Source organism: Salvia hispanica, chromosome 4 (assembly GCF_029641045.1).
Source record: "Salvia hispanica isolate PSC_SH4W2 chromosome 4, Shi_PSC_v1, whole genome shotgun sequence".
In the NCBI taxonomy this organism is placed as follows: domain Eukaryota; kingdom Viridiplantae; phylum Streptophyta; class Magnoliopsida; order Lamiales; family Lamiaceae; genus Salvia; species Salvia hispanica.
The window spans coordinates 42169024-42193710 of record NC_142695.1 but is presented as its reverse complement, the minus strand read 5'-3'; the positions used below and the strand labels follow the sequence as shown (position 1 = coordinate 42193710).

Genomic DNA, 24687 nt, shown 5'->3' with positions numbered 1-24687 from the left:
TGGCCTTATGCTCTCAGTAGCTAGTTTTTGGTGGTTTCAACTTTCGATACGAAAAAAAGAATCATAAACATTTTGATTGCAAAGATGGAAAGGGATTTTATTTGATAATCTCATACAAGTCTGCAGTATTTCATGGGGAATTAATATGGTTCCGAATTACTCCCATCCCTATTACAGCTTAATATTGGTCAGTTAGCTTAACATGCTAGTGCAGTGTGGCTATGCACTCTATTTCGATCCTTGCATCCAATGGTAAGGCGGCAACCTGGTAGGTTGAACGCGCTGGAGCAGGCGCTGGAAAATCTGCACCACAAGTTGCAGTTGATTCATTAGTACTATGCTGAAATATAATCTAATGGCTGTTTAATGCATCCTACACACGCACACAACAAACTTGACAACTATTAGATGTTCTATAATATGAGATGGTTTAACACTAATGAAAGTGGATGAAAATTTTCTAAGAGAAGAACTATATACAAAGATTGAAGAGTATGAGAAATCAAACTTTGGATACCACATGCAACTAGGTAAACAAATATAAACTCGACTTCATTAAAAAACTCACATTTAGCATATATTTCATTAACTTTCTTGAAGTCTTTCAGATCCGCCAACCTATAGAGAAGAAAGAAACATAGTATTAATTGGGGTAACAAGTCTTTTAACAAGAACAGAAGGTCCTTGCACGTGTGTGAGGGAAAGAAGGAAGAAAGAGGGAAAGGGTTTTTCAGACTGCAAAAGAAGCACCCACATGATTGTTGTCTTAACAACCGAGGCATAGCTGGCACCACTTGCCTTGAGTATTTCACCCATATTCTTAAGTACCTAGTAAGTAATATGCAAAAGCTCAAATATATATCAGCAAGCCTCATTTGCAACAAAGAACATCACAAAATAATCAATATCTGCAAGTATCGAGGATAGCATTACATGTACTTTCATCAAAAGGTGCAAAATTCAGAAGGCAGACTAAAGAATAACAGCGTTACCTCTTCCAAAAGATCTCACATCATGTAAATGTTAGAGCTTCTTACATGTAGGATGGTTCGTTGATCAAGAATTAACTTTTTCTCAAGTACTACCTCCTACAGCTGAGCCTAATTTAAAATGTGGTACTCCAGAGTCCAGACTAATTAATGTTGCTAAGATGTTGTGCTGAACATTGATCCATGACTATGCATCAAGATTGACAAATTACATTGGCAGAAAAATGATGGTTGATTAAAGAAACTTGATCTACACATTGGTCATAACTTTTATTGAATTGAACAACAACAAAAATGCTCTCATTATGCCTAAGATAATATAGTAGCAAATCTTATGTTCATCAAAAATCCTTACATGCACACAAATTCATGTGTTTAGGCTTCCACAAGCATAATTGTGTCGCAAACTATAAAACTATACATGTTTGCCACTTTGTTTGGACTTGAAAACATAATCTTCAGAAAAAAAGAATTCCATAATGCAAGAAGGGTTCGGATATAACAGCATACCTGCTCAGTTTGATCTTCTACGCTATCCGAGACAAACTTTCCGGTCTGCATATTAAACAAAGAAAGTACCTTGTAACAACCTTGACACATATTTACGACTTCATTTTGAATACAAGTTTTCCAACACACGCACACACACACACTATATATATATATATAATTGGGATATACTAGACATTGATCATAATGCAGAAATGTAAAACATGCCTCTTTATATACACAATGCTTCTTTTATAACAATGTTTTTTTATAATGATCAATCAATAGACCATATATTGTTTCTATATAGGACAAACCTGAGGAACAAGTCCAAGAACACCAGACATGAATAGCATATTATTTGCTTTGATGGCTTGAGAGTAGGGCCCCAATGCTGCTGGGGCTTTATCTGTCTGGACAGCCTCCTTCAAAACTAGTTTCAATACCACGATAAGAATAGTGTAAAAATCACTGAAAACCTAAATCAGCCACAAAAATAAAAACAAAGAAACAAACAAATTACTCATAGAACCCCAAATCACCTGGGGTAGCAGCATCAGTGGAGATTCCTAACGAAGCGAAAGGCGGCGACGGACCGGAGCGGCGAGCCAAGGAAACGCAGCCGATTCCGACGGCTAAGGGCGCCCGAGAGCGTAGAGAGGCGACATCAATCGCCGGCATGTGGAAAGTCCTCGCGGCGGCGCACCACGCCATCACTCTTTTTCACTCGCGTTTTTTTCGATTAATTTTCTTCTCCTTCTCAGTGGAGTGAGTGTGAAATTGGTCGTGTGGATTATTAGGCTATAAAAACGTGACCAATAAAAAGCACAAATCATTGATTAGATCGTGTAATACATTAAATTATATATATAAGTTTGTTAATTATTGATTCTCATTTCAGTTTGGTTGATTTCGGATTGCACCTAAATTTATGGTTTCTATAAAACATTTTTGTAATTCTGAGTTAGTTGCAAATTCAACAACATATTACACTCAAATTAAAATTTGGAAGAATTAAAATTTCCAAGAATTGAGTCATCATTAACCACATATATAATTCTTTTCTCCATTGTTTAGTATCCTAGAATTGGCCTTAATATTATCTAAAATAAAGACTTTGAGTCTTTGACATAATAAAATTATGGATCGACAACTTATCCCTTAAATGGAAAGGTGAAAAAATAGGGCAAAAATGTATAAAACCAAGTCCATTTCTTGGTGCACTTTTCAATGCACAAATAAATCTTACCTATATGACAAGATTTCAGTTCTTCCTCAATTATTATGAATAGTGCGGGCCGACCTTCAATTATAAGACTTCCAACAATTAATTAGTGAAAGTTGAACCACCATAATTCACCCTATTAGGCCAAGAATTGTTCAATTCTTACACAGTGAACACGTATTCTAGGCTTCTAGCGTTACTTTTAGTATAGCCTACAACATAGTAATAAGAGCATCTCCAATGGTCGGCTAGCGACCGGCTAGCCGAACCATTGGAGGCGGCCAGCCGGAAATCGACGAACCGATCGGATTGGGCTGACCGATCGCTCGGCGCTGGCCGCCATTGTGGCGGCCCGATCGGCCAGCGCCCGAATTTTGTTTTTTTTTTAAAAAAAAAACCTATATAAACGCGATTTCCGTTTCATTTTCATTTGCACCACTTGTTTTAACGAGTTTTCTCTCTCTCTAACTTTCTGTACAAGAGCATCATTGAGCGATGGATCACAACAACGAGTCCAGTCCAGCGACGAGTGGATCTCAGACTCCCACGATACCTGTGGGATCTGGATGGGGCCAGATGGGCGGGCAGATGGGCCAAGGGTTCAACGTCCCTTGGGGGCAGTTGATGGGGATGATGGCCGGTGCGCCGGTGGGGATGCGGGGGGGAACCGGGGGGGTATGGCGGGGGGTATGCCGTGGGGGATGCCGGGCCGGGGGCAGGGGAGCCAGGGGAGCGGTGGGTGGGGAGGTATGCCCCAGATACAGCCCCAGATGCAGCAGCAGATGATGGGGATGATGTGGCAGGGAGGGATGCAGGGGGGGGATGCAGCACGGGGGTATGCAGGGGTCGGGGGGGAGGGGGGGGGGGGGACGCAGTTCACTGGCGATGACCTTTTTTCATTGCAAGACATGGGGATCGATCTAGGCGATCCGGACACTCTCGTTCTAGCGGGGCGGGCCGCGGCGAAGAAGAAGAAAAAGACGAGGGGGAAGGCCAAGGCGGTCGGCGAGTCGTCGCAGCCCGTTGTTGACGACACCCTCGGCCGGAGGAAGTGGACGGAAGATGAGTACGCTGGGGTGGCCAGGGGGTGGTTGGAGGTGTGCGACGTCGTCAACATGTGGGCGAAGATTAGAGCTGCCTACAGGAGGCATTGCCCGTACGGGAAGGACTTCAGCGCGGAGGAGGTCCGGAAGGGGTGAGAGCGCATCAGGGCCGCGGTCGGCCGTTTTTCGGCGTTGTACGCCAATGCCCTCCGTCAGCTCACTAGTGGGCAGAATGAGGAGGACGCCCGGAGGATAACCGAGAGTCAGTTCCCCTTGGCGGGGACGTACAAGGAGTTCCACTTCTGGGAGTGGTTTTTGTTGCTGAAGGACTCCGAGAAGTTCCGTGCGGGGTGCGACGCTGGGTGGCCGAAGAAGCAGAGACTGAACTATACCGGCGACTACAGCGGCAGCAGCGGCGGATCCCACGAACTCCCCCCGAATGCTGAGAAGTTTCCATCCCCTCCTTCATTTGCTGGTCGCCCCCGCCTGGTTGGACAGAAGCGGGCGCAACGGGCTGTGAGGGGCGGATCCCCCCTATCGCCCCGCGAGGTCCAGTCCTCCGCCCTCCCACCCGCCCCACTCGAGTACACTCTCCATTCGCGCAACTAAACGCGGGCTCAGATGTACAAGGTCTTCCAAGCTTGGAGGACCGCCACTGACCCCACGGAGAAGATGTTTCTTCACTCGATGCTCGAGAGCATGCGGGTTGATTTGGATGTCGCGAGGGCACGGCTAGGGGGTTCCGACGTGGGCTCAGATACCACGGGTGGCGGCGACGGCGATGAGGAGTAGAGAGTGGCGGGGCTCGTGTGTGGAAGCCCTTTTTTTTAAAAAAAAAATCATGTACTTTTTTTAAAAATCTTTGTACTTTTTTTAATGGAATGGATTAATTTTCCTGTATATGTGTCGTAAATTTAATTACGTAATTTAATCGTAATTTTAATTTCGTAAATGTAGTATATTTCGTAAATGTAGTATATTTTGAATTATTTTTATTGTGGCTGGCCTAAATCTGATGTGGCAGGTAAATTTTTAGTGCTGCTGACATGGCAGGGAGAGAGAATGGCTAGCCTATTGCTGGCCTATTTAGCATTGGAGATGCTCTTACTCCCACAACAATTGAATATTACTTGTAAACTAGTTGTAAACTAGTTTTAGTTCCCTTTTTTCTGAGCATGGGTCAGGAGGGTCAAGATTCGTATACTGATCACTCGTATTAATAAAGGGAAGAAATATGAGCAATACTTTAGATATTTATGAATTACTTATGAATCTAGTAGATTAATATTTCTAATTTAAAAAATATATACTACCTCCGTCCCAAGGAAGATGACCCTTTTCTTGGGCGGCACGGGATTTTATACAGTTATATTTTGTATGGTAAGATGAGAAAGTAAAGTAGAGAGAGGGAATAAAGTAGAGATAAAGGTATTTCCATTTTAAGTAATGGGTCATCTTAATTGGGACAAACCAAAAAGGTAAGTAGGTCATCTTTAATGGGACGGAGGGAGTACTAATTTTGTAAAAAGACAACGGTCTGCCCAAACAGTTAAAGATGTATGAGTATTTACAAAACTGTAGGAACTCTTTTTGCCTATCCAAATAGTCCAAGGCGTGTTTAGTAGATTCTCTATTTCAATGATTTGATAAGAAAATTTAGATTTTTATATCATTTTGCAATCTATTTGAGATATTTTAAAGTGATTCTCTAAAATATTACTCAATCGATCCGTCAGTTGTCACTCTTTTCCATTTTAGTCCATCCCATAATAATTGTCACATTTCATTTTTATCATAGGGTAAATAGGTCTCACATTCCACTAGCTCATTTCACTCACAACTTATTATAAAACCAATATAAAAAGTAGTCTTACATTCCACTAATTTTTCCAACTAATTTTTCTTTACATTTCTTAAATCCGTGATCACAATAAGAGTGACCATTATTATGGAACGAAGGGAATAAATTCTAACTAATAATTTGAGAAAGAAATGAACAAAAGGATGGTGATTGAATTTTCCATTCTCACGGAGACATGTTTTTAACCATTTGAGCGAGTTTAGGAATTTGAATGATAGCTCAAGGTCACATCCACCTCCTCAGTAGTAGTAGCTTGCAAATAAGTGATCAAATTGTGTTTGAATTAAGTAATCAGCTCCTATTTCGACAATTGACTAAGACATGGTAGAATGGACAGATAGGGTGGGGAGGTAGCTTCCGAATATATTCTACGTTGAGTGCATAGATAATGAATGGCCAATGAGGCAGTGGAAACATATCTCATCGCCAGTCGCCACACATTCAGTCTCATCAACACAACTTGTTGGTTTGCCTTCATCTTTTGTACGGTTGTACCTACACTAACGTGGCATGCGCCTATCTTTTTCATAAGATGAATGGAGTTATGGCCCATTTGTGAATTCAAGCGAAAATGATTGATCGAAAACACTTCTCAAAGATGGAGATAACTCTGTTTTTGAGTTCTTTTACTTTGCTAGTAGTATAATATTTTCTGCGACAATCAATATTTAAAATACTGTCACGCGCCACTAAATGATATAATCACTTTTGCATTTATATCTAAAATGCCCTTCAACCACCAATTATATTCATTAGTCCAGAAAAAGTATGAAGGTTCCAGACAATCCTCAACATATTACGAAAATGACATATACTTAAAAAGATGCACCTTATTTGCACATAGAAAAGTAGCACCAGTCATTTACTTTCTTCTAATCTTTTATAAACTTGTTTCGAAACTCAAAAAAACACATTTTAATTGTAAACAAGTAGAACTTATATTATTAGATAAATACCAAACACAGATATTAGTACAATTTAGCAAACACCCCATAGAGTATGATCATCAAGGGAGAGTAGCAAATCAAAATATATAAAAAAAAAAAACACACAATTAAAACATGAGCAGCTTCAAAATCTAAGGCTTAGAAGCCATGAATCTTGATCTGATCTTTCTTGACGAGGCCAGCAGTGGTCAAGAAGTGCGAGACATTCTTGCGCTGATCGCCCTGCAGCTGAATGACCTTGCCCAGCTCCTTGTCCTGGACCACGTTGCCGTTGCAGCAAAACTCCTTCTTCAGATCTTTCAGAATCTTCTCGTAGCTGAATTCCTTTTTCAGCCCCTGCACTGTCGTTAAACTTTTCTTGCCATTCCTCTGCTGGATGCGTATATGCACATATTCCTTCGTCCCCGAGTCCTTCGCCTCAGCAAATGGGTCAAAAGCAGATGGAATTGTAATGTCTACCTCAACCATCAACCTTGTTGGATTTTTACTTTCGAACCGGGATCCGATCGCCTGTCAATCAACAATTGCAAAGGCAGAGGACCAATTTCAGTAAGAAAAACCCTAATATTGATTCGAAAAAGATGATCACGTCCGATTTCAAGAACAAACCCTAATTTTTTACTTCTGAAAACACAATCAAACGGAATGATCCAATCAAAGGCAAAAATCACGTCCAATTTAAAGATCAAGGATTAGGAATAATTTCAACAACAAAAAATAATTCTGCCTACAAGAAATCCATAACAGATACCGCTGGATCAAAGTAAACTAATTCAAAATCGTAATCCAATAAATTTCAACAAGCAAAATCACCACAAGAAATTGGAAATTTGACTTGGGATCACAAATCATGAAAGCAGCATGATCGCGACAATTTTACGATTGAAAGATAAAAAAGAGAGAGACGCACCTTACGATTTAGGAGATGATTCCGAGAGTGGAAAGGAAATTGATGAAGAAACTGAGTTTGGCTATGGGCCAATTTATAGAGGAGATAGAGGCGGTGTGTAGCCACACAATAAATTTTAAAAATAAAAAATAAATGGGAGAAAAAGTTAACTATGGTTAAGGATTTGATCTGACTATGGTTAACCCGTTTGATCTGGCTGGATTGGTATTACGAATAGCTTAGATTCCACGCACTTGGACTATAAGAGAGATTTCATCACGCTTTCGTATTCTTTTTTATTTATTTTTTATCGTAACGCGCTTTACTTTAAGTACTCAGATTTTAGTATGATGATGAGATGAGATGTAATATGGTCGGCTAGCATAATTTAATTATAAAATTTATATCAGTTAGGTCAATGCATCATAATTTAATTGGAATGGGACCAATTTCATGTTAATACATATATGCTCAAATTGTATCTTAATGGTGCAAGTTGGAACTTTAATTATGTCATTATGATCTCGTGATGCAAAATATAATCGAGCTTTCAAAAGATATGTTTTTTTAACAACATTGGAGTAAAAAGAGTAAATTTAGAGTACGTCAGTGGCGTTCAAATTTGGAATAGTAAATTTACTCACTCCACGGATATGAGAATTACTTATTGATGAGAGTAAGTCTAAGATGATGGACAGAAAATTCTCAATTTGGTCGCGATCAAATTGGCATAAAGCTGCAAGAATTTGCCTTAAATTGCACGGATTAATATTCGAGATAAAAGTAATTCTTGAAGAATAAATAAAGTTAGAATCATGCTTTCAAAACAAGTACATTGGATCGCAAAATAAGTGGTACTGATTTCTTTGGTTAGCCATTTTTAGTTGCTATGTTCGTGTTCAAATTTTTATAATTGAAAAAAAATGCCTAACGTGTATATACTATATACTACTCCACACACGTCATTGATTTAATATAAGTTCATGAAAATTGAGTGACATAGTTCAGAATTGTCATTCATCCTTATATAAATTGATAAGTAGAAATCATTTTCATTAATTCTGAATTATTGTACCCGAAAAGTGGATATTACATTAATTAAGTATTAAAGTTAACATAATTATTAAGGGCATTAAAGTTTTCTTAAATTCTTAAAACTTCACCTACATATGATTTGAGAAATTATTCCTTAAAAGGAGAGGTAGAAAGAAGAAAGATTATAGGAAGCTATCATCATATTCATCGCATACCCATAACATTAATTAATTTAATTATTGGTAAATTATGAGCTCGTGGTCGGAAGTTCGGAACAAAATAGCTATAGTAAAAATTAGGGACGGTCTTCAGTTTCTTAGATAAAATAATATTGAGATGTATTTTAGGATTGAGATAGTCATGACTAATTATTTCATGATTGAGTTGTGGGATTGAATCTCATGAACCAAATGCACTACATATTTGATCCCGAGAAACAATCTTACAAACCGAATATCCCCTAGTATTAGTACTAGTACTCCCTCTGTTCCATAGCAGTTGAGTCATTTTGCTATTTTAGTACGTTCTATGGCAGTGGAGTCATGTCTTTTTTCTAGTAAAATGCAACATATTTTTTCCAGTTACTTTTTCTTACTCTATTTTCTCTTTATCCTTTTATCTTTTTCATCTTCTACTTTATTCTTTCATTACTTATTTTACTTAACAGTATAATTTTTTTCAAATCCCACGCTGCAAAGAAATGTATCCATTAATATGTAACGAAGGGAATAGTATTTTCTTGTTTGCCTTAAACTTTCCCATGATTAAATTTCTCAATTATTATTATTATTATTATTATTATTATTATTATTATTATTATTATTATTATTATTATTATTATTATTATTATTATAATAATGGTAGTATGAAGTTATATTGTACTCGCATCCTATCTGATACAGAATGGTGGTTTGATTTATAATGACTCAAAAGAATTACATAATGAGATAAGTAGCATAAAATTGTTTAATTTTTCATTAAATAAATGAATATAAATATAAAAATTAGATTAGAATCCAATATGTTTGGCGTTGGGCATTATTACTCTACCCAATGGCTAGGCCGATCAAGTGCACCGACCAGGCCCTTTAATTAAACCGGATCTGCGGCTAGAACCGGTTTTCTTGTTCCACCAACCTCATTCTCCCCTCCCAACACTCCCGCGCCGATTCTATCCATCGTCGCCGGAATAATCACCCATCAACAACTCATTTGCTTCTATGGACTGTTTCTTTGCTTTCCCGATCAAAGCTCATTATAGAAATCTCTAACAAGTTGAAGACAAAAATCGATTAGATGTCTTCTCTTATCTCCCCCAACAACTGCGCTTCAATATCCTTCCACTCTCACCTCAACCCCTTTCCACTTCTCCGCCTTCCCCTCTCTCGCACCTCTCATCCCCCAAGCCTCCCATCGATTCAATGCGGCCTCCGTCAAATTCGAGACCGAATCGAGACGGTGAAGAGCACGCAAAAAGTCACCGAAGCGATGAAGCTCGTAGCGGCGGCGAAGGTGCGGAGAGCTCAGGAGGCCGTCATCAACGGCCGCCCCTTTGCCGAATCCCTCGTCGAGATGCTCTACAGCATCAACGAGCAGTGCCAATTGGATGACGTGGAAGTCCCTTTAACGGCCGTTAGGCCCGTCAGGACTGTTGCCCTAATCGTCGTCACCGGCGAGAGGGGGCTTTGCGGGGGTTTCAATAGCGCCATACTGAAGAAGGCCGAGCTGCGGATGGAGGAATTGAGGAATCAAGGGCTGGATTGCACTTTGATCAGCGTTGGGAAAAAGGGGAATGCCTATTTTAGAAGGAGGGATGATGTGAAGGTGGATAGGTTTGTTGAGGGGCAGAGCTTCCCCACCACTAAAGAAGCTCAAGTCATTGCTGATTACATTTTTTCATTGTTTCTGTGTGAGGAAGTTGATAAAGTTGAGCTTTTGTATACCAAATTCGTTTCGTTGATCAAGTCTGATCCGGTTGTGCACACGCTGCTTCCTCTGTCTGCGGAGGGGGAAGTTCGGGATGTCAATGGGAGGAGTGTCGATGTAGGGGATGACGAGTTCTTTCGACTGACTACCAAGGGAGGGAAGTTGGCAGTCGAGAGGGATCACGTGACAGTGAAGAAGAAGAAGAAGGGAGTCGTGCCTGTTTATGAGTTCGAGCAGGATCCTGCGCAGATTCTTGACGCGCTGATGCCTCTGTATTTGAATAGCCAGATCTTGAGGGCATTGCAGGAGTCATTTGCCAGTGAGCTGGCTTCTAGGATGAATGCAATGAGTAACGCAACTGATAACGCGGTGGAGTTGAAGAAGTCCCTTTCAATGACTTTGAATCGCGAAAGGCAGGCAAAGATCACTGGCGACTTAATAGAGATTATTGCAGGAGCAGAGTTCCTTAGGGATTCAGATTGATGGATAATGGTTTGGCTCTTCTTAGTGTCACTATTATGAGTTTGTCCATCATTCTTTCGAGATTCATGCTTTGGAGAAATGATGTACTTTTGCATCTCCTCATTCACTTCAGGTTTTCAGTTTACTTTGATAGCATCCTCTACTTTTACAGTTCTATTGTTTTACTGAGGTAGGGAGTTAAGTAAGTTATAGAGGATTTTACAGCTATATTGTTTTGCTGAGGTAGGAATTTAAGTAAGTTGTAACCTATTGTCTGTTTTTAGATTGAAAAAATATGTTGGATCATCTTCTGTGTAGAAGAACTGTAGTGGTTATCTCAATGCTACTTGGGGTAAAGAGTCTGAAATGAGATACAACAGTGAAATTCTTCCTGTGATTTATAACTTCAGTTGGAGCTATATATGTCTGTCCTATAGTACATGTATTTTAGAACAAGTGAAAGCTTGAAGTTCTCTCTGCTAATTGCTGTCCAAATTAAAATAAAATTATTCTAGAGCCTGGCATTTATATATGCCATCTTTTTGTCAATTCAGTATCCAATTTGGACTGTTCCATTTCTGTTTCTCATTCAACTCCCGAAGCTATCTAATGAATTGGTTATGCTGTGTTGTTTACTTGGTCATGAGCAGAATCCTGCCTGCTTTTTTTCTCAGCATAGCTAATTTTTCCTTGCAAATATAGCAGCATGCATGGTGATTGCTGTCAATTCATAGTGTAGTATAGATTTCGAAAGAAAGGTGTAAAAAACGGCCCCTGTGGATGAACTACTGAATATTTTCTTCAAAATATGGTGGGGTGAAAATTACAAAAATCTCTAAATTCTAATTGAATGAACCCCAAGAACTAAGGTAAAAACCTTGACTCCCATTTCACCAACCATAACGTCCGAAGCTGCAAACACAAAATTATTCTCTTCAAATAATCTCACAGCTAAAATGCTGATTCCTTCAGCTCCCCACTACAAAACAATACCTTCTAAATACATTTCTAACACAAAACGAACCCCACTGCTTACATATAAACCAGCCTCCCACCATTTTCTTTTTAGCTTTTATCTACTCTACACCTAAACTGAATAACTGGATAACTCGTATCTGCCCCTCCCCTCCAAGGATCGCAATAGATGTCGAACATGGGCTCTGTTACACCAGACATATGATCCTACACAAAATTTCCCAAAGGCGCGTGCTGAGTTTTGAACCAAGACTAACAATGCAGTTGCTCTCAGAGTTGGAGAGCCAAATCAGGCTGCTGAGAATCTACCAGAACGCCTGAAGACGGCCTTCCTGGTGACCCCGATGATTGGAAACCAATGTTCAAGTCAGGAGGAAGTGATTCCTGCTTCTGTCTTGAATGCATTTGCGGGCTCACATTGTACCAGGGAGACTGCAGTTGGAACCGGGACAAGTCAGCAGGAGCCAGCTGTGGAAACATCATTCGCTGGTTCTGAAACTGTATTTGGTTCCCTACTAGCGTTGGTATTGGCCCTTGTGGTACAAAGGTGTGCATTGGAGCGCTGTTCTTGTCTGGCCGAACTTGCATTCCGGAAGAAGGAAATTCTCCACGGATCTGTGACTGGATATTACGAGAAGGGTTGTAGACTGGATCACCATACATGTGGTTCTTGTTCGGGTTGACATTTTCAGTAACTGACCTTAGCCCTGCTGCCCCTATAGACATCCACGCACGTGCAGCAGCCATAGCTGCATTATTTGGATCATTGCTGTTCCACCCGCTGCTGCCCAAGGATGGTTGTGATGTTAAAACTTGAGGAGCATCGCCTGATGACTTATTTGAGGATTTTTGTTGATTGTGATCTGCCAACATTCTCATCAACTGAACTGGGTCGCTGAGACCCTGACCCTGTTCGTGGGGATAATAGCTAGGTGGTTTAGTCGACTCACCAGACAAACTAATCACTGTATTACCATCAACCTTATTACTGTTGACTCTTCCATTAGGAAATCCTCCAAAAGCAACACCATTACTATGATCGGGCTGTTTAGAAGATCCGGATTGAGAAAAATGCATGTTCTTTGGAGAGGAATCAACGGACCTAGAAGATTCCACTTCCGACCTAGGAAACTGCCTGCTGCCAACAGAACCGGTGGCAGTTCTACTTAGTGCACGTGGACTGTTTGACTGAACCTGCTTCTGAGCCTTTTTGTCAGATTCAAGCAGACTTCTGGATTGTGAATTTTGATTAACGTAGCCGAGATTATGAGAACCACTAGGTCTAATCCCAGGAGACAGAAAGAATGACTGCTTTGTCTCTGATATACTCCCTCTGATTGGTTGAGCCATGATGATAGGAGCAGGTGATCTGATTCCAGCAGGACCAAGAAATGGCAGCTTTTGTTCGAAGAAAGGAAAATTACCTGGGATTTCCTTGGAAGCATTCGAGATTAAAGGCACCTGGTTAAAGTTCCTAGGTTCGACAGCTGGCTGTGCTTTCGTGAAAAATGGTGGTTCCTTCACACTACAATTTTCCAGCATCAATACTGGAGTTGGAAGTGGCTCATACTCCCCGACCCAACCCTGACCAAATTTGAATCCCTGAGGTAGTGCTTGTTCTATTCTTTTAGAAGCAACTTTCCAGGCAACAGATCCAAGAGTTGCAGCAAATCGAGAAAGGCTTCTAGCATATGCATGATCGGAATAAAGCCCTACCTGGATAACCAAAAACAATACCAGTTAATGTAACAAAAACTTATATACTTGATGACAAAAAGTGAAATATAAACCCTTGAGATTCATACAGGCATCAGATGCTTGGTTTCACCATCAAACGTTGAGAATATAGATTCCGAGCGGTCCATAGGCTGAGACAATGATATGTTATATGTCGAACGGCGATTTTCATCTTGTGATACGTTATATGTCACATGGCGATTTTCCTCTTGTACAAATGTTGATCTCCTAGCAAATCGAGATGGGAGGGCCCTTCCTATGAGAAGAAGATGAACATGTAGTCAGCAAATACAGCACAAACAAGAAAACTTGTGCTGAAAATGGAAATCATATGCTCAGGTTATCGGTTCTATTCCCAGGCTGCCCCTAATAACATGAAAATTGTGAAAGCAGTTCAATTGCACATAAAGAGGGATCCATAAAAATACTGATAATACAGCAGATAAACATGTTGATTAGATTCAGGAGGTACCAGACAGCAAGTCTTCCCCTTTGTCCAAATTGTTGTCATTAAAGAAAGAACTTCCTTCAACAAGCCGATCTATACAACCAGCTTTCTCAGACACAACACTGGTAATATTCTGAATATCACCAGCTGTTGCAAGAGTAGCTCCTGATGAAAAATCAGAGCCAACAGGTTCTTTCCCTGTCCGGATCAAAGGCCTTTTGATTTGCTTTTTTGAAAGAGAGCCAGATCTTGATCTCTGTTCAGGTTTGTCATTGCGCTCAAAAGTAAGCCTTATCTTGTGAAATTTCCTTTTTGCCAACTCTTGAATGGTGCGTGCCTTTTCAAATGAATAGATATTACTTAACAGAAATAAAATGGTATAATGAATGATCTTTGAAAGAGGCAATGTCGGCCTTTACCTGTTTGTGATATATGGTATCCGGTGCATTATACTGCATTGCATTTGAACAAATGAGGAAAACATCACTCTACAAAACAGAAAATATTTAAAGTCAGGCTGCGAAAAAGGTTGCAAATTTGGAAACATGTATAATGAAGTTATAGCAGAAAACTAACAATGACATTCTAGCAATGCTAACTACTAGGATAGGTGACAGAAAATGCAAGAAGGAATTATCTTTCAAGCAGATGCCGAGGACGAAAATATAATACAGTACTACACAAAGAAGTTTACTTGTTAGGATTTTATCTGCAACTGAAAGTAAATGACAGAACAAGCAAGAAAACAGGCAGTTTAGAAACTCCTATAGCACATGAAAAATGCTATATTCACTAAACAGCTAAAAATCCAGCAAGATGAGAAATTCAGAAAAGATCAGATACAGACTTGCAGAGAGAGAAAACTAACACATAATAAAGAGACCATGCACATATAATATTAAGAGTATTGCAAATTATTGTTTTAATATTTACAGCAGAGATAAATCTCATAAGCATTATATATTAGCACAAACAAAAGCTAGTTGTCAGGATACAGAATAATTTACCCATTATCACATATCTAAAGTTTCAAAAATTATTTTTCGAATCTTTGTATTTGAGACAATCAGCAGTAGCACAGCACTTCAAAAGATTAGCTAACATATAATAAAAAAAGACTGTTAACAAAGAAACTTGATACTAGCAAAGTTTATCTGTTATCTAACTTCTCATCTTAAAATGACGATTGAGAAACAAATCAGTCCTCACAAGGAAAGCACACACTTCATAACAAATGCAGATAGGCTAAGGCCATGTTTGGTAGGGGTGATAACTCATTTAGGGATGGAAATCCATGAACAAAAATGTCTCCCTAAATGGGTTATCACCCCTACCAAACATGCCAAAAGATATAACTGAGACATCAGAACTACTATATAGAGAAGCCAGAGAGCTGCAGTAGAGCCATATTAACTCTACTACTTAAAAGGCATGTGTGTTAAAGTAAGGGTGCGGATTTCAGCTTAACTAACAGAACACCTAACAAACGGTATGAAAATTCAGATCAACAATTAAATGATACGGATCCAAAGAAGCCAAGACAAAACAATGTATGTTTGGCACAATCAAACATAGTACTGTTGATCATACCTTTCCTAACAGAAGGCAAAAGGCAAAAAATAACAAGGATGTCTCCAGAAGAATAAATACAAACATGCCCCTTTTTGAAAATCGAAACAAAGGGAGATTAAAAATAAGCAGACAACAGAAAGGGGCGGACAGATCTAACCTCAAATTGCTTGAAAGTTGCATATAATCCATTTCGTAGATTGTTCCTCACAGTAGCGAAATCCATTGGATGATCTATCACATCAAAGTAATCTGGAAGCTACACCAACAATGAACCAACCTGATTTAGAATCTCAAGGAAGCACACCGCATTGCCAAAACACCCTGAACAAAACCTCGTGCTTACCTCTTCTGGATCAACCGGTTCTGCATAAACACCATAAATATCTTTCCTGCAGAAGAAATGGAAAAAGGAGAGGCATTAAACATTACAAAGACACACCATTAGGCAATCCAATTCATAAAGAAGTAGCAGCACACCTCTGCAACTTGTCCAAAATCAACTCCAATGTCTTCTTATGAGGCAGAGGCAGCGGCAGCTCACAAGGCGAGCCTGCACAATCCCAATTCATCAACAAATTCGACTAAGAAAGGTAGCTCGTGAGGCAAGGTGACAGAAAAACACACCTGGTTGTGAGTCCTGTGCTTTGAGTTGTGGCCTTGTATCTCTAACCTGTGAAGAAGAAAGAAAAGCCACCAATAAATAAACATAACTTAATAAATGCTACTACTCCTGTCTATCTATGTATCCCCACGAAAGTCGGCGTGCCTATCAGAAAACGAAGGCAGACAACATGCGTGAGTAAGTGGGAACATGAGTGTGCGTACAACACAAAACAATACATTCTGCCTAGAGATAGAGAGAGGAGAGAGAAAGGGAGAGATCAGATTCTGTGGGGGTTAGATTTTTGACAGTTGACCCGACCGTTACATATACATCAACACAAACACCATCCCACACGCCTATACATACAACAGAATCCCCTTCCTGCCCAATTAGAAAAATGTGAGGTGGATTCCCTCTACAATTAATAAATGCATCTATAAATTAATCCAATTCCGCTTCATTTGAAAAGTTGCCATATTTCGCCCCACTTCACTTCCAGATCGAAACAATAATAAACTCATAATCAGTCATTAATCACCTCTTCTTCGTCTTCATCATCATATTCATTTCTGTCATCCACGTCCTCGTCCATTTCTTCGCCGATTTTCCGCCTCTTCGACGGCTCCGACGCCTGCTGCACGCGCCGATTAGGCTCGCCGCCACTCTGGAGCTTGAGCAGGTGCTTGAGCTTCTTCTCCCTCCGCAGCTGGTCCTCTTCGTCCGCGAACACTTGGTCCTCGTCGAAGTAGTCGTCTAGGTCGAAGACGTACTTCACACTGCGGCGGCGGTGGCTCCGGCGCAGGTCGCGTTCCGTCTGCTTGGGATCTGCCTTGGCCGGTCTCCCTTTCTTCTTCTTCTTCACCACCTGCCCCATCTTTTCCGAGATTCCTTCAAGCTCCAGCTGTTTCTCTCTCTAGAGAAAAAGACAATCACGCACTCTCTATTTCTAAAATTATTTTGTTTACGGTCTTTCTCTCTCCTCCTTTATTTCAATATATTAGGTTTTTGGTATTTTGGCTCTGGTGACTGTCAGCTGTGTTTCTTTTTTCAAAATATTGGTGGTATCCGAACCAAGCTGGCTCGGAGCGATTGGCGACAAATTGAAAGAGACGGCGTAAGTGGCTTGGAATGACGGCGTTACGGACTGCCCGTGATTTAATTAATGTTCCCTGACTTTACGCAGCCCGTAAATCTTTTGTCGATTAGCCACGCGCGCGTCCACACCGTCATTCTAGCGCGTCGTTGGTACTCGCGCTTGTCAAGTCACTGTCAGGTGGGGACCACATTATTCATTACTCAAACTAATTAGTAATGAATTGATGTCTGTTCCGCTGCTCCATTTTTGACATTTGTATCTGTGTCTGTATATGTATGTATTTGTACAGAGATATTCAAACAAGAAAAATGTTTTAGAGTGATGTTTTATTAATATTTTGTAAATATATATTTTGGCACTCTCACGATCAGCAGCACTAAAAATCCATCTGTCACATCAGATTTAAGTCAGTTATAGATTAGCCACAATAAAAATAATTCAAAAACAACTATACTTTACGGAATAAAATTTACGATTAAATTACGAAATTAAATTTACGAGACATATACGGAAAAATTCATTCATTTAATTAAAAAAAAAGGTACATAGTTTTTTAAAAAAAACATGATTTTTTTCAAAAAAAAAAGGGCTTCCACACACGAGCCCCGCCACTCTCTACTCCTCGTCGTCGCCGCCGCCATCCTCGCCGCCGCCACCCGGGGTATCTGAGCCCGAGTCTGAACCCCCCACCAGTGCCCTCGGGGCATCCAAATCCACCCGCATGTTCTCGAGCATCGAGTAGAGGAACATCTTCTCCGTGGGGTCGGTTGCGGCCTTCCACTCTTGGAAGACCTCGAACATACGTTCCTCCATCTTCGCACGCGAGATTAACGTGTACGCGCGTGGGGGTGGGTGGGCCGAGATGATCTCATGGGGCGATAGGGGGGATCCTCCCCTCGCTGCCCGTTGCGCCCGCTTTTGGCCAACCGGGCGAGGGCGACGAGCAACGGATGGAGGAGACGGAAACTCCTCATCATCCGAGGGGAGGTCGTGGGATCCGCCGCTGCTGCCGCTGTAGTCGCTGGAATAGTTCAGCCTCTGCTTCTTCGGCCACCCAGCGTCGCACCCCGCCCGGAACTTCTCGGAGTCCTTCAGCAACACATAGCATTCCCAGAAGAGGAACTCCTTATACTTCCCCGGCAAGGGGAACTGACTCTCCGCTATCCTCTCCGGGCGTCCTCCTCATTCTGCCCACTAGTCAGCCGGCGGAGGGCGTTGGCGTACAACCCCGAAAAACGGCCGACCGCGGCCCTAATGCGCTCCCACCCCTTCCGGCACTCCTCCCCGCTGAAGTCCTTCCAGTGCGGACAGTTCCTCCTGTAGGCAGCTCTAATCTTCGCCCACATGTTGACGACCCACTGGTTGTTCGCAACCAGCGGATCGTCGCACACCGTCAACCACGCCTTGGCCACCCCGGCGTACTCATCCTCCGTCCACTTCCTCCGCGTGGGAGTGTCGTCAACACCGGGCTGCGAGGACTCGCCGACCGTCTTGCCCTTCTTCTTCTTCGGCGCGGCCCGACCTGCTGGAACGGGAGTGTCCGGATCCCCGAGATCGATCCCCATATCATGCAATGACAGAAGGTCATCGCCAGTGAACTGCGTCTCCACTGGGGTCGACGTGTAAGACGAAGCCGTCAAAAAATCAAGAGAGGGACGATAGACCGTGTCCCCCCTGTGGCCCCTGCATCCCGGGATGCATACCGTGCTGCATCCCTCCCTGCTACATCATCCCCACCATCTGGTGCATCATCTGGGGCATACCTCCCCACCCCGGCGCTGACTGCCCGCCGCTCCCCTGGCCCCCGCCCGGCATCCCCCACGGTATACCCCCCTGCATCCCCCCGGCGCTCCGGCCATCATCCCCATCAACTGCCCCCAAGGGACGTTAAACTCTGGGCCCATCCTCATCCAGATCCCACGGGTACCGTGGGCGTATGAGAGCCGCTCGTTGTTGTTGTTCATCGCTCGATGATGCTCTTGTACAGAAAGTTAGAGAGAGAGAAAACTCGTTAAAGCAAGTGGTGCAAATAAAAATGAAACTAAAATCGCGTATATATAGGTTTTCAAAAAAAAAACCGAAAATAGGCGTTGGCCGATCGGCACGCCACAATGGCGGCCAGTGCCCCTGAATCGGCTAGCCCACGCCGATTTTCTGGCCGATTCGCCGCTGGCCGATTGCAATGGTTCAGCTAGCCGATCGGCCAGTCCCGCGAATCGGCTAGCCGATACTGTGGATGCTCTAAGTCTATGACCGTCATCTCTTCTAAGATGAATGAGATTTGCTATTCCTATAATTATGGAATTCTTCTAATACTTTCTAAATTAACTAATTGGTTACAACAAATCTCTATTTAATAATTTTATTGGTTAAAAGTTGATTGTGATTCATTTTAAATTCGAAAATGTTGATAAGTTAAATTGATTAATTTTGGTTTAGTATAATTAATAAAACCAATACTAATATTAAAAAATATAAATACAAAATAAATAATAAACATTTAATAATAAGTTAATTGAAGATATACCATACAAAATGAAATAAATTAATAAAGTCATACACGATTTTTTTTAAATCAAAATTATCGTATTAATTAGTCCAGGATATATCTTTCAAACTAACTCTATCGTAATTATAAGTAGTTTATTTTTTCCTTTTCTTTATAGAGAAGTTGTGACATCCCTAATCCAAAACATGTATTATTTGTATATTGTATCTTTTATTGTCATTTGCATATTACATATTATTTGCAATAGAAAATATTAAATTAGTAGCATTAAAATAACATGTTAATTAATTATGTGAAATTAATATGAATTGTACATGCACATATATAAGTGTGCGTGTGAATACGTTAATTCAACTTTAGGAGTAGTTATATGTAGTGATCTTCTTTAATATTATATAGGTAATTTTATTTTTCTTTATTATATATTATTTGTGCATATGGGGACGCCCAACTTATGAAACGTTTTATATTGATCAAACTTTAGTAGTCATAGTATTTTAACAAATATATTGTGTATGAAATGTGATGATACGTGTGAGACAGAGAAACAATGCATGTCATTACGTGGACTAATTTAGAGCCTCTACTAAGCTAATGGTGGACATTTCATATTTGAGAGAGTATAACAGAGAAAGTGGAGAAAAAAGTCGACGAACTGGGGAGAGGAGAGAATCTGAATAAAAAAAAAAAAAAAAATTAATGGTTTGAGCTTATGCAGTTAAGACGGAGGGTTATAAAATAGTAGATGGAATCAAGAGCTCAGTTAGATGACCTATTGTAATCAGGTGTGTATAAATTATACTTTTAATTTTATATATTTTATATAATTGATTGTTATGTGTTAAATTAGAGCGAATATTTGAATTATATGATATGAGTCTGAAATGGCTATATGTTATTTGATATTGATTGTGTAATATAATGTGGGTATGTGATTGGTGCAATGGATATGTCAATGGTGCAATTGATATATATTTTTATAAAGTATTAGAATTATTTGAATAATTGAATTAAAGAGGATATGTGACAATCTTGCCCTGGGTCTTATATAAATGGAAAAGAAAATAGACCTACGGGTCATATACAATGATAATAGACCTACGGGTCAATACAAAGAGCAAAGAGGGACCTTCGTGGAAAGGTCAAATCAAAGAGGGGCCTTCGTGGAAAGGTCAAAATACGCAAATAGGGGCCTTCATGGAAATGTCAAATCAAAGAGGGATATTCGTGGAAAGGTCAAATAAATATAAGGGACCTACGGGTCGTGTACAATGGAAATCCCGAGCAGATACCAGGCTTGATCTGTCACAGAATAATGAAAAGGACGAAGAGGCATATACATATGAATATTAAATTGTGTATGATATTTATTACTTCCGGTGATATATGTTGGTGAATGATTGTGTTTGATATTTGTACGTGGAATTAAAGGTAATATTTATATACACTGAGTTGTGGCTTATATAAACCACTAATTTTTTCAGGAATAAGATATCAATGATGCGTGGGTTGATGTGAGTTACAATTATTATAAGGGTCGGCGGCTGACGCGTTTTAACAACCTTCTCCTCCTCATCATTTTTGCATGTAGATAAATGTATAGTATATAGAGTGGTGAGAGGGTCTCACTACAGTTTAGAATATTTTGAAATATGTACCTGACATAATATGTGGATTTTATGTAGTTGACACGTGGATTATTTATTTTAAATTTTGAATTTATTTATAGTAAATGTATAAGTCATAAGGGTTGAGGTGTGACAGGAGTATTAGAGTTTTAAGCTCAATTACTGTATTATAAATAAATTAAAATTTGATTAAGGACTTTAGTTTTGTTAATTGAGTTTACAATTTTGATTCAAAATCTTTACTTTTTAAATGTTTAATTTCTATAAAGTCTTTTTAGAGCGTTACAGTCAAACTTTGATAAAAAAAATCACATATTTTTAACTCGTTTATTTAATATTTTAAACCATATAGTTAGTATTTTATCTTTGTGCTATTAAAATATTATAGTTTTTAAGTCAATTTTTAATATTATGAAACAAAAATTTGATACATGATATATTAATACTGACTATGTTTATGTATTATTTTTCAAAAATTTCATAATTTTTATTTAACTATTTACTTTTTTTAAATTATAATTTCATTTAATTCTTATTTTTTAGTATAATATTGCAAATGAATGTATCTATTAATCAAATAACAAAAATATTAAATTTTGGAGTAATTTTTATACGATGATGAAGTGCAACTTAATTGATAACATATTTCCATCCAATAGGTCGAATTAAGGGTTTGAGTCATCACATGATAAATGCAAAACGACTATTGATTTTTTAGCAATACCTTTCATTGATCATAACAATAATTTGTATTCACAAAAATAATACTAGTATAGAGTAATTTTTATTCAAAATAATGATATTTTATAGTATTACAATAATAAATTTTATTAGTAAGAAGAATAACTTTTATTAGTTAAAAACATTAACTTTTACTTAGAGAAGAATTATAATTTTAGTCCTATATAATGTATTTAAAATATTAAAGTAATTGAGTAACTTTTATAAATAAAATAGTTCTCTGTAAATTATACTTTTAAGAGCAATAATTTTTAGTTTTATATTTTAAAAATCATATGAGCTCTTTCTAGTGAAAAATATGTATGTTTTAAAAATTATTATTTAATTGACAAAGTTTATACCGTTAAGTAAGTATGCAAAGAAAAAAAAAAATCAAATTGTCACACCATTCCATAAAATTATAATTAAAACTTAAAATACTCTAATTAAAACTACAGATCAATAAATACTAGCTAATTTAATTTTCATAATCTAAGCTATCTTTCTAAAATAACATTGGGGTATATAAGTCAAAATATAAATTACACTCATGGCAAAGTGACATAGGGGTATTATTGCATAGAGACATTATGTCTCTAAATCACTACTCTTCAAACAAATAATGAATCTAAATCTTGGTTTTAGGATGAGGCGATCTAGTAATCAATAATTAACTAAAAATGTAAAAGATCATTATTAATCAATTTTATTTATTTTATAAAATTTAAATTTGATATTATTTTTAGATTATTTTAGAATATTATTTATTAAAATGATCTAAAAATAACTAACAATAACCTAAATATGTCCTATTTATGATTTTGTTTTGCGTTTCTATATTAAAATCTAGTTTTATATTGATCAAAACTATATATTTGTATTTGTATTTGTAGGAAAATGATCAATACATGATCTCAATACAAAATCCAGGTCAAATCCTGACCATGAGATTTGACAATCTAATAATCAACAATTAAACAAAATTACGGAGGGTCGTTATAAAACAGTTTTAGGTTAGTTTTATAAATTTCGGGTTTAAGGTTATGTTAAGATTATTTTATGTCATCCTTACTATAACGACGCAATAATAAGCTTACGATGACCTAAAAATGACCTTTGTATGCTTTATGCATTTTTGGATTAAGAATGAATTTGCATATATCATAAACATGTATTTGTATTTGTATTTGTATTTACAAACGGATAGTCTATAGCAATTATTATTGTAAGGTAACCACAATAAAATCTTTTTTTCTAATATGTTAAAATGAATGTAATCAATTTAAATTTATCGTTTTAGATTTAAAATTTTCAGATAGTCTGAAATTCTTATTTAATATATTGAAATAAATTTTAACTAATCAGATTTACATTATAATAACAGAAATTTCTCACATAACTTATTGTTCATGCTATCAATATGGCTCTTGACATGATAACATTGGCAACAGTATAGAGTAATTTCATTGAAACTAACTTATATGTTAATTAATACTCAAGATATCATACTTAATTTTTAGGGTTTGGTACTGATTAAGTCAATACAATATAGTGAAGTACAAAGATTGAGAAATAATAATCATTTAGTTTTAATTTGTCGTTTGGAATCTAATAAGAAAGATGTTTTTTATTGTGAACTTTTTCAACCACCGACCAAAATATGTAGTACTCCCTCCGTCCTATAAAAGTTGAGTTGTATTCCTCTTTAGTCCGTCCCAATAAAGTTGAATCATTTCCTTTTTTAACAAAAGACAAAATATCTAATCACTCTTACTTTATTCCATCATTTACTTTACTCTCTCTTATATTTCCTACTTTTTTCATCTCTCCTATTTATTTAAATAAATTCTTAATCTCCATGCCCAAAAATTTTGTCTCAACTTTTATGGGACGGAGGGAGTACTTTTTTTTACCCACTGCAAATGTTAATGGAGTATAATAGAATTTGAACTCGTGAACTCAAGGCCATCACAGCCATATGTTGCTAACTGTGCTACAATCCGTTTTTCAATTAATGATCCTTTAATGACATAATCACTTATTTCCTACGATACAAACTAGTTAGACAATTTGTTTGATAAACTCTAAAATTATGGACCAAATGTTAGTTTGCACAGTTATACTGATAATTCTCATGAGATTACACAACACATTTGCTTTCGGTTGAAAACATGTTTTCAGTGCTAAACCTATTAATCTCACACTTTAATACTCAAAATATGTTTTCGATTATATCGTAAGAATTAACGTAGAAGTAATAACCACTATAACTTATATTTCATCAGTCCCACTTTAGTTGAAGTATTTATTTTGAAACATAAACTAAAATATGAGTATTTAGGGATAAGTGAAGAAGAGATAATAAGTAAAATGAAGTAAGAGTATCACAAAAAAAAGAGAGAAATAAAAATAAAAATAAAAAATAAAAAGATATGTTATCATATGTAGTAGTAGTACTCCATATATTTATTGGGCCGGCCCAATCCCAATAAACATCTCTATAAATTAGCGCGAGGCAAAGTGAAACGTGCT

The 24687-nt window shown here is 38.3% G+C and overlaps 4 protein-coding genes across 5 annotated transcripts; 1 reads left to right on the top strand and 3 right to left on the bottom strand.

Moving 5' to 3' along the window:
- Positions 1–70: 70 nt before the first annotated feature.
- Positions 71–2273, bottom strand: LOC125192870 (reactive Intermediate Deaminase A, chloroplastic-like). The gene is made up of 6 exons (XM_048090538.2): positions 2021–2273; positions 1796–1911; positions 1500–1544; positions 755–828; positions 569–618; positions 71–303 (listed from the first exon to the last, which is right to left on the bottom strand). The coding sequence occupies exons 1-6, from the start codon at positions 2190–2192 to the stop codon at positions 206–208; spliced, it is 555 nt and encodes a 184-aa protein (XP_047946495.2). The 5' UTR covers positions 2193–2273; the 3' UTR covers positions 71–205.
- Positions 2274–6520: 4247 nt separating this feature from the next.
- LOC125196520 (Translation initiation factor SUI1 family protein) lies at positions 6521–7610 on the bottom strand. 2 transcript variants are annotated; one of them, XM_048095065.2, is made up of 2 exons: positions 7465–7610; positions 6521–7064 (listed from the first exon to the last, which is right to left on the bottom strand). In XM_048095065.2, exon 2 carries the CDS (start codon positions 7020–7022, stop codon positions 6693–6695), a length of 330 nt encoding a protein of 109 aa, XP_047951022.1. In that variant the 5' UTR covers positions 7023–7064; positions 7465–7610; the 3' UTR covers positions 6521–6692. The 2 variants fall into 2 exon arrangements, with proteins under 2 accessions (XP_047951022.1, XP_047951024.1); XM_048095067.2 differs by having other exon boundaries at positions 7470–7578.
- Positions 7611–9542: 1932 nt separating this feature from the next.
- LOC125191872 (ATP synthase gamma chain 2, chloroplastic-like) lies at positions 9543–11275 on the top strand. Its single transcript, XM_048089301.2, has one exon. The coding sequence runs from the start codon at positions 9775–9777 to the stop codon at positions 10885–10887; it is 1113 nt and encodes a 370-aa protein (XP_047945258.1). The 5' UTR covers positions 9543–9774; the 3' UTR covers positions 10888–11275.
- Positions 11276–11731: 456 nt separating this feature from the next.
- Positions 11732–17196, bottom strand: LOC125191871 (uncharacterized). The gene is made up of 9 exons (XM_048089300.2): positions 16741–17196; positions 16223–16268; positions 16076–16148; positions 15942–15987; positions 15756–15854; positions 14446–14514; positions 14051–14363; positions 13647–13834; positions 11732–13557 (listed from the first exon to the last, which is right to left on the bottom strand). Exons 1-9 carry the CDS (start codon positions 17074–17076, stop codon positions 12112–12114), a joined length of 2616 nt encoding a protein of 871 aa, XP_047945257.1. The 5' UTR covers positions 17077–17196; the 3' UTR covers positions 11732–12111.
- Between the last annotated feature and the right edge of the window lie 7491 nt (positions 17197–24687).

Coding starts and splice junctions, on each gene's coding strand:
- LOC125192870 (XM_048090538.2), bottom strand. CDS start 2,192: ATGGCGTGGTGCGCCGCCGCGAGGACTTTCCACATGCCGGCGATTGAT. Junction 1,912..2,020: donor CACTGATGCTGCTACCCCAG/GTGATTTGGGGT, acceptor TATTGAAACTAG/TTTTGAAGGAGGCTGTCCAG. Junction 829..1,499: donor TAGAAGATCAAACTGAGCAG/GTATGCTGTTAT, acceptor ATTACTTACTAG/GTACTTAAGAATATGGGTGA.
- LOC125191871 (XM_048089300.2), bottom strand. CDS start 17,076: ATGGGGCAGGTGGTGAAGAAGAAGAAGAAAGGGAGACCGGCCAAGGCA. Junction 14,364..14,445: donor ATACCATATATCACAAACAG/GTAAAGGCCGAC, acceptor TCATTTGAAAAG/GCACGCACCATTCAAGAGTT. Junction 13,835..14,050: donor AGGGGAAGACTTGCTGTCTG/GTACCTCCTGAA, acceptor TTCTTCTCATAG/GAAGGGCCCTCCCATCTCGA.
- LOC125191872 (XM_048089301.2), top strand. CDS start 9,775: ATGTCTTCTCTTATCTCCCCCAACAACTGCGCTTCAATATCCTTCCAC.
- LOC125196520 (XM_048095065.2), bottom strand. CDS start 7,022: ATGGTTGAGGTAGACATTACAATTCCATCTGCTTTTGACCCATTTGCT.